We start from the raw sequence: 9,075 nt of genomic DNA, 5'->3' as shown, positions 1-9,075 counted from the left end.
GAAGCTCTGCAATGTGGCAAACAGGGTGATTTAGTGCTTAAAAGGGAAAGAATGAAGGTAAATGTAACTTGTGTTGTCTTGACTTTATATGTTCATTCGGTAATACAGTTGTAAAATGTAAATGTTAAGATGAAGAGATACGGTCAATATAAAATGGTTGTTTCATGTAGTGTAGTCTAGAGCCATACTTATTCAGAGCTAGGTCACTCAGCATTGTAATCAGGAAACATTTCTTCACAAAAAATGTAGCAGAAAAGTGGAATTTATTCCCCACATACATCCCATCACTACCACTCCATCACATCCTTAACCACCTTTCCATGCCAATAGCAATGGATCCTGGTGCAATTGCAACTTTCAATTTGAGAAAGAGATTTTTTGTTAGGCTAAGATTATCAAGGGGTGTTGCTTGAGGTAGAGTAAATCAAGTTTAATTGAGATGGGCCCTAATCTAACTGAGAGGTCCACTTCTATGTATTTGCAATAGTTAGGGGTTAGACAAGACATAAGATTGAGAATGATAGTTTTCTATCAACTTATCCTGTAGAGAGAAGATTCTCCCCAGATAAGGGAGTGATATTTAAACCAGGCATACCTTTAGGCTTCAGCCCTGACATTTAAAGATGCAGAGTTGGGAGAGTGTGGTAGCAAAGGAAGAACCCACCAAGATTGGGGACGTGGAGGCCATTTTGAATTTAATTTGCAGAAATTAATATTTTCCTTCCAATTCCCACCCAGCAGCTGACCAAATCGAAAGTCAGTCCAACTGACAGGCTGGAAATATAATGGCATAAGGCTACAATCAAGAATGGACCCTTCCCCACTGACTAAGGTAATTAGGAGGAAGGAAGAAACTAGGAATGAGATTTGTGAGGGATTGGGTAGAGAGAGCTGTTTTACAAGGAATTAGGTCAGATAATCGTTGGAAGGGATGAGAGAGGCAATCTGTTGAGAAAGGGAATGATAATTTGAACAAGAGATTGAGAATGGGGTACTTGGAATTAAAACGTCATTCAAGATTGAAATTGATGATTGAGGGCCATCCTAGAGGAGTGTGTGTGTGTCTGAGAGAGAGAGTCAGAGAATGTGAAGAAAAAGACCCAGTGGGGAAAAAGGCACAATGAAAGGCCAGAGATAGTAGGGGAGGAGAGAGGGCACAATCTGAGTGAAGAATTTAGAGATTGCACATAGAGAGGGCACTGCAGGAGGGAGCAAGAGAATTGGGGCAGGTAAATCGATAACTCTGGGATAGTGAATTCCATAGATTCCTGACCCTTTGAGAGAAGTAATTGCTCCTCCTCTCTGCTTTACTTCTGCTATTCCTTATCCTAAAACAATGACCTGTTGATATAGACATCAATTAGATCCCCTCTCATTCTTCTAAACCCCAGAGAGTACAGGCCTAAACTGCTCAATCTCTCCTCAGAAGACAAATCCCTCATCTCTCCTCCTCTGTACCCAGTACTCCAGGTGTGGTTTTATTAATGCCTTCTACAGCTGCAGCAACACTTCCCTACTTCTGTACTCAATTCCTTTAGCTGGTAATGCCAGAATTCCATTTGCCTTCCTTATTGCGTGCTTTCCCTATATATTAGTTTTTTGCAATTCGTGTACAAGAACATCTAGATCCCTCTGCACTGAATCACTCTGAAGTTTCTCTCTATTTAGATAATAAGTTGCCTTTCTAATATTCCAATCAAATGAATAATCTCACACTAATCCATGTTAAATTCCATCTGTGAAATTTTGATCCATTCACCTAACCATATCCATTTTAAATTTCTTATCTTTATTGCAACTTACTTTTCCACCTATTTTGTTTAATATTTTTGAGAAGCATTCTCTGAAAAAAGGGAGCTATTTTCCACAGCAAATACTTAGACCATACTGACTTTTGCTTACCATGCTCCAGTGTATCAAATCAAAATGACCACGCAAGATAATAAATTGATTCTCATACACTGTTATGTGCTTAGATTTATCATTTTCATCTTTCCTCTGAAATGGTATGAAAATTTTAATTCCTATCTTAAGAGCTCATTAAATTTCTTGTTAATTCTTGGACTTTTATTTAATTTCCTTAAATGGAAGTTTCAAGCAATATTTTTACTCAGGCCAAGTTTTTCTTCAGTCCTGGTCCTTTGGGTATTTTCTATTCTAAAGCCATTATAGTTAATCTAGCTTATAATTTGATACTTCCATCATAGTTTAACTTTCCCGAGAAAATTCTTTGTTACATCAATAGAGTTTTATCTGGCAAGTTGGCAGATGTCCCAGTTAAGGATCTGATGAATTGTGATAGCTACATTTTTGCTAATTGTTAATGTGCTGTTGATAGAGAGTCTGTTTATGATGAACACTTCCTTACACTCAACGTCTTGCAGTTTCACCAGCATTTGACTAATTTTTAATCTTTCAACTATTATCATCCATCATAAAGCATTAAATTTCAATTGATTTCTGCATTTGTTCTTTGTCTATATCATGGCAATGCATCAAAGGGTAAAGAAACTACACTTATTGTCTTTATTTTTTAATGTGAGTAAGCAATGTATGTTTTTTAGAAGGTTATGTGCAGGTATTCAGTGTTGAAATTGCTGTTGCTAACCTTATTGTGTGAATGCTTAACATGATTGTATTGTATTCCTCTATTATTATGGCTAAGACATTAAACTTTCCAAAACCAAAATGTTTTGTATGAAATCATTGCTGCTGATTATTTCTGCACTTCAGTGGCTTTGCTTCAATTTTTAACCATAATTGTTAAATATACAATCATATAATTGTTGTTTCTATTTGTGGTTACAGCTTAATAATTTTATTAGATATGGTTAAACAAAGTAGACTTGTTACAGGGTGAAGTAGACCTGTTGAAGCAGTCTAGTGATCCAGTCCTTGGGTTTACCCTGCTGTGGTTGTGGGATGTGACTCACAGCAATGTCTATTACCCAAACCAACTAACCACAATGGGTGATGGATGTACTGTGTCACTTCCTAGGCAGGTCATATTGCCTTAGGAAGGGAAAATCCAGGCACTGTGGTCTCGTACCGTGGGAAACATCAACTACCAAGGGACTATATTTAGAGGAGGTTAAGTTTGAAAATCATGTATGAATCAGTTTCTGTTTCTTCTGTCAGTTTTGAGTTCTGGCCACCAGAACTTAAAAAGGATACATTGGCTATGGTGAAGATGTAGCTCAGACTCAGCAGAATGATACTGGGCATATCAAGCTAAGGGCATGTTACATAGTATTGTACTGCCAATTCAAGCCAATGTGCTAAGCTTTTTTTTTACCAATTATTGTGCTTCACTCTTTTTTTCAAGTTACAGTGTGTGGAAATGATTTGATAACCAATTCAGCAGTGATATTATGATATTGTCTTTGAGTTTATCTCTGTAGCATATTTCTTTCGGTATATACTCCCATTCCTTGTTTTTCTTTCCAAATATTACATTGTATTTCTCCACATTAATCTCAGCCTGCCACCTGCCTGTTTGTTACGCTCTGTTCAGCCAGCTAGTCACAGACTTGAGTAAGGGCCTTTAGGTGCTGTAATCTGCCTACAAAGGTTAGACTGAGATTTATTTTGCCTTGTCTAGGTGGATCAGTTTGGGGTTTTGCACCTAGAGAGGAAGGGAAACCCACTAAATTGGAGCAGAGTGGAATAAATAATTGCAAATATATTTATTCTTTTAAAACGGAGTCCTCTTTGCTGAGAATATAAACTTTAGACAGACTCCTGCATTTGGTGCTGTTGTGATTAGAGATTACAAGGCCAAATAAGCAATGTTTAGAGTTTTAGTTTCACTTGGAGTAACTGTTGCATGATGCAGCCATGATTAAATTGAGTTATAATCTAATGGATGCAAATTCTTCCCCCCCCTCAAACTTTATTTTCTAGTTGAATGAACTCTGTAGTGTATTTATTTCTGTGTTAAAAAGACGTGCTTTCAGAGTAACCAGTTGCTCAGTGAAGAAAACTGTTTGGGACCCAAAGCTGACAGACTAGGTCTGAGACTACAGTCTGAAGACTGTGCTGTACGGAGGCTAAAATATTTAAAACAAAGCATTGGTAACCTCATTGGAACTGAATAAGCAGTCTTCTTATGGTTTGAAGGTTTACGGAGAATCAGAACCATTTATCTAGTTGTATAATTCAAACAAACTTCAAAAGAGTTAATCACATCTTTAGAGGATTGATGGTTTATGTCAAGTACAATTATACCTCTGTTCTTGGAAACAGTCCTATTTCAACATCTATTAACCTGACTTGGAATAAGGCTAATGATATTGAACCCATTCAGTTTTGTTTTCTTATTCATGTTATTGGCATATATTTACATCCAAACAAATTAACTAGAATCTATTTGAAAGTCTGTTTGTATTAAATTGCTGGTTTGGTGATCAGTGCTGAGTTCCTAACATTGGACATGTCAACTTGTATCAGTATCAAGCAACGTTAATTATTCCTTTGGTAAAAGAGTAGAAGTTGGGAAGCAATCATCCACATAGTACATTTTTACAGGGTTTTGGTGAGACCACATCTGGAACACCAGGTGCAGTTTTAGTACTTGATTTGGAATTGGTAAAGTGCTGATTCACTAGATTGTTTCTGGAATGACAGGTTGAGAAAATCGAGTCTCTATTCTATGGAGCATTGAGGAAACAGGTAATTTTATTGAAACATTCAAGATAATGAAGGGATTTTGCAGAATAGTCACTGAGACATTGTTTCTCCTGTTTCTAGAATTAAGAACAGGGAGGCACAATTTCAGGTAAAGGAACTGATCATTTTGTACTGAGATGAAGTGAAATTTCTTCACTCAGAGATTTGAGTATCTTTGGAATTCACTATCCCAGAGGGTTGCGAATGCACCATCATTGAATACGTTTAAGACTGAGATAGAAAAATTTTTGGTGTGTCAGGGAATCAATTGATATGGGGAGTGGGTGGGAAAATTGTGTTGAAGTCCAAAATCAGTTATGATTATACTGAATGGCCTGGTAGGCTTGATCCACCATATGTTATTTCGCAGCTCCATCTGCTTAGCATGTGTATCTCTTAGTGGCTGCTTCTGAAGGGTATAGGCAGAAACCTGAAAGCAGACAGCCTACTCACTTGTCCGTGATTGTTCATGACCCCTTTCCACCATTCTGGAATGTTGAGACTAACTGTTGCTCTTCCTGGACTCCTCAACTGTAAAAGGGATGATTAAGACCCTTTTATGTTTTTCTTCACTTTACACCATATTTTAAATATCTTTTGGCTTAAGTATTTGAGCCAATTGTTGAGAAGTAACATAACATTGTTAGAAGTCATAAAGCCAAGGTGATTCAGCACTGACTATGTGCATTGAGTTCTCTGCCTTATACACTGCAAAACTTAGTCATCCTTACAAACTGGTAACCCCCATGACATAATTGGCCATCACTTTTTAAACACAATAATTCCTAAAACTTGTTGAATTGAACAAAATGAGAACATGTTAATCTCAATAATTTATAATTTTTAAACATCATTCCCTTGAGATTCGCTCTTGAAAAATTAAGTTGCCTTTCTACAACCATCCCCCACCCAGTCCCTGTCTGTTTCTCTGCTGTTTGCGAAGTTTTGATTCATTCTTAGTTGTGGTCCGACAGGCATTGACAATCCCTGCACAACCTTGTCCATGTATCCATTCCTTGCATGTAAATAAAGTAAGTGATTTATGTGAGTTTTTTTTATCAAAGGCAGTCTCCATCTGACATAATAGAACAAATCAACTGGCATCCTCATTTCTTTTCTCTGAATACTAAAAGACAGAAGTTAATACTGTGCTGAAGCTCAGACTAACAAAAAAGTTGTGTAAATGGAAGTTTATTCATGATATTTAATTTATTGCATCTAGTTTGTAAAGTAAGACGGTGGATGTGCATCCCTCACTCTCTATTGACGCAAATCCTTGAACTAAACCAGTGTTCCCTTTGGAATTGTCCCAACGTTGCTATTTCTGCTCCAGTTTGAGTCATTTGAGAAATTCCTGTGTGAATGCCACAGAGCTGTGTGCCAGGATTTTCAACTGTTTCTCCTCTCTGGCCTTCTTTTTATACGCCTCACTGGGAGGAAATACTGAACTTGGGTCCACAGACATCCTGTTCTTCAGTTTGATTTGTTTTTTTATGTTGCAATGAAAAAATATTAAAGTTCAGCATAAAATCTGAGTGAATTACTGTGAAGATATGGAACTTGAGGACTGTTAATGTTGTCTTAGCCTGCTGACAGCAATATAGTTTTTATTTTGGTACACTATTTAAATTAAGACAGAATACCTCAGCACTACATTGGGTTGAGTTCAGTGAGACGTATTTTATTATACATGTATTGTGTATTGTCAGAAAATTAGAGGTTAGCTAGTTTCTGTATTTTTTTTATTTAATGAAGATGAACTGTTTATAGAAGTTAGAAGAAAAATTACATAACCCAATAAGGCTTGCAACCTTTTACCTCTAAAAAAAGATAAAATATGTGTCAGGGAAATTTGTGTATAAAGGTGTTGATTTAACTTCTAATGGTGGTCTGTTTATCTCTTGACACTGTTATGATGTAGGGATAGCAAGTCCAACCAAATCAGATTTGCTAATGCTGGACATCATAAAATAATCAGTGAACCTCAAAATTGCCCTCCTTACCAGACTTTATGAGTACTCTATATGAGACGCCAAGTTTATAGCTTAAACAGAAATGAACAGCTTATTATTAATACTTTAGAAGAGTAAAGTTAAACAGTAAGGTAATCTAATTCATTTCTGATGTAAACCCAATCTTTCATCATAGCCCCCCACTTTCACACATAGACAGACAGACTCAATTAAGGGATAAATTCAAAAAAAATAAGAGTTGTAACGGGCCAGCACACTTAAGCAATTTTGAACAATTGTTGGTAAACCTTCATGCAACCCGTCGATAATGAATGTTCACAGGCATGTGAGATGTTATATCTTGCCTGACTTTTCAAAGTCATTGGTCAATGCTATCAGCTTTTGCCAGCCGCTGGAGCCTTTTACTCATATCTTATGAACTGGGGTTCTTTTCTCAGAACTTTCAATAATTCGATAACTGGAGGATAACTAGACAACAACAAAAAAATTGGTCCAGCAGTTTTCACAGCCAAGCTGCTTTCTGCCTAAAAAACAGCCAAAACCAATTTAATATCTGGTTTCTCTTTTTTTTTCAGCATTCTCTTTGTTTGACTGACCGATGCTAGCCTTCCTGTGATTGCCCCTTTTAACATCCAAGTAGCTGCCAGTCTTTGAGCATAATATATTTCGACTGCCAAAACATCTGCATTGTTCTTAGAGCAATATTCTATTTGCAATTAACTTTCCAGGCCTGTTCCTGCAAAAAAATGTCAATTTGTTTGTTTTTTTTAAAACAAAAGCCAGCAGCTGCTCAGGGTCCAAAGTCTATCAACTTCAGCTCACAGTTCCAAACCAAAAATGAAAAATATAAAAGCAACAATGGCTCCAACAATATGCTCTATAATTATGTAAGAAAATGCAAACTATGATAACTTTTTGGGCTCTAGAAACAGATTGTGTCTAATGTATAGCCAAATGTAAAGTTGGCCTATAAAGAGCACATAGATTGTGCGCTCAACTCTGGCATAATGGGATATTAGGGCCAAAACCTAGAACTAAACGTGAATTCACAAAAATGTTGTGCAGCTGTCAATCCCCTGATTGCCTTTTTGGGTAGGACTGCATACTGTATTAGCTAGAATAAACTGATCTACAAAGTGTTTGAATTAAAAAACATGAGTCCATTGCCAAATATTAGAAAATTGTGAGTATACTCTTCACAGGAATAAAACTCTTTACTCAGGATGTGAGGGAAGAAAGAACTTGTCTTATACATATTAATGCATTTTAGGGGTTGGTCTCAAAATGTATGTGCATTTTCTCAAAATCAGGAATATTTACACCATTTACCCAAACTCATCAAATTTAATGTTTTCATAATAATGAATAACTGGCACATCGCCAGCAGTAGTATAATGGTGAGTTAAACAGTTTTGCATTAAATAAAAACTGTCATTCTCAATAAAATCTCAGTAGTGCTTCTAAGAAATAGTGATGAATTTACTTTACAATCATCCTTCACCACCCTCCTGTTTTAAACTGTCTGTAATTTAATGCTGATTCCATATTAAGCAGTAATATCCTGTGAACACAATCCAGAGGACATCATCTGGTGAGACTGAGAGAGGAACCTGCATCAAGTTCATTTGACTCCCAGGGATTTGTGCACATGTTGACAGTACAACATGCTGCCATTATTTAAAAAAATACATTAAGATTCTGTTTCTGATATCTGACAATAACAGCTGTGTGTAATCCTGAGAGGATTTGAAGAACAAAATATCTACATAAACAGTGTATAGGTGGAAATGTACAAGGAGATATTTTTAATTTGATGAGCAAAATCACAGGAGAATAAAACTAGGACATGTAAATATAAACAGATTTATATGGCTTCACACAATATATTCACGTAACACTTACATTCTTCCTCCACCAGTCTAATTCTAACTTTAACTGTAGCCCCAAGTAGAAAGAATGATCTTTTCAGAAATTAAAGGCACATGGTCCTTGACTGGCAATTGAATCCTTATAGTACAGATAGCTGTCATGACATATTAGCCCTGTTATTTGCAGGTAGTTCGGTAGCTAACAATGGCAGGGGTCTTTTGGCTGTGAAAGCTAGGAATGCCAAAAATTGAGTTTGACAGGACTTCCTCAGAATGTTTGTTTTTTTTTTAATGATGTCCCCTATCTGGCAGCCTACCTGACTGAAGACTGGTTAACTATTGGAAGCCTAAAATGAATGACCTCAAATGGCCACAACTAGAGTTTTTCTTAATTCATTCATGGGATGTGGGTGTCACTGACTGGGCCAACATTTATTGCCCATTCCTAATTGCCTAGAGGGCAGTTAAGAGCCAACCACGTTGCTGAAAGTCTGGAGTCACATATAGGCCAGACCAGCTAAGGAGTTCTGAGGAAGGGTCACCGGACCCGAAACGTTAACTCTGTT

The 9,075-nt window shown here is 36.8% G+C and overlaps 1 protein-coding gene across 1 annotated transcript in view; it reads left to right on the top strand.

The window, feature by feature from the left end:
- Positions 1-578: 578 nt before the first annotated feature.
- Positions 579-9,075, top strand: part of LOC125484876 (ATPase family protein 2 homolog) — a 120,380-nt gene continuing 111,883 nt past the window's right edge. The window contains exon 1 of the mRNA XM_048605417.1: positions 579-832. Within this exon, the coding sequence (XP_048461374.1) occupies positions 809-832 (24 nt within the window). The 5' untranslated portion in view covers positions 579-808. The remainder of the gene's footprint in view (positions 833-9,075) is intronic.

Source organism: Rhincodon typus, chromosome 1, assembly GCF_021869965.1.
Source record: "Rhincodon typus isolate 14 chromosome 1, sRhiTyp1.1, whole genome shotgun sequence".
Lineage (NCBI taxonomy): Eukaryota > Metazoa > Chordata > Chondrichthyes > Orectolobiformes > Rhincodontidae > Rhincodon > Rhincodon typus.
This window is presented reverse-complemented; position numbering and strand designations above follow the sequence as displayed.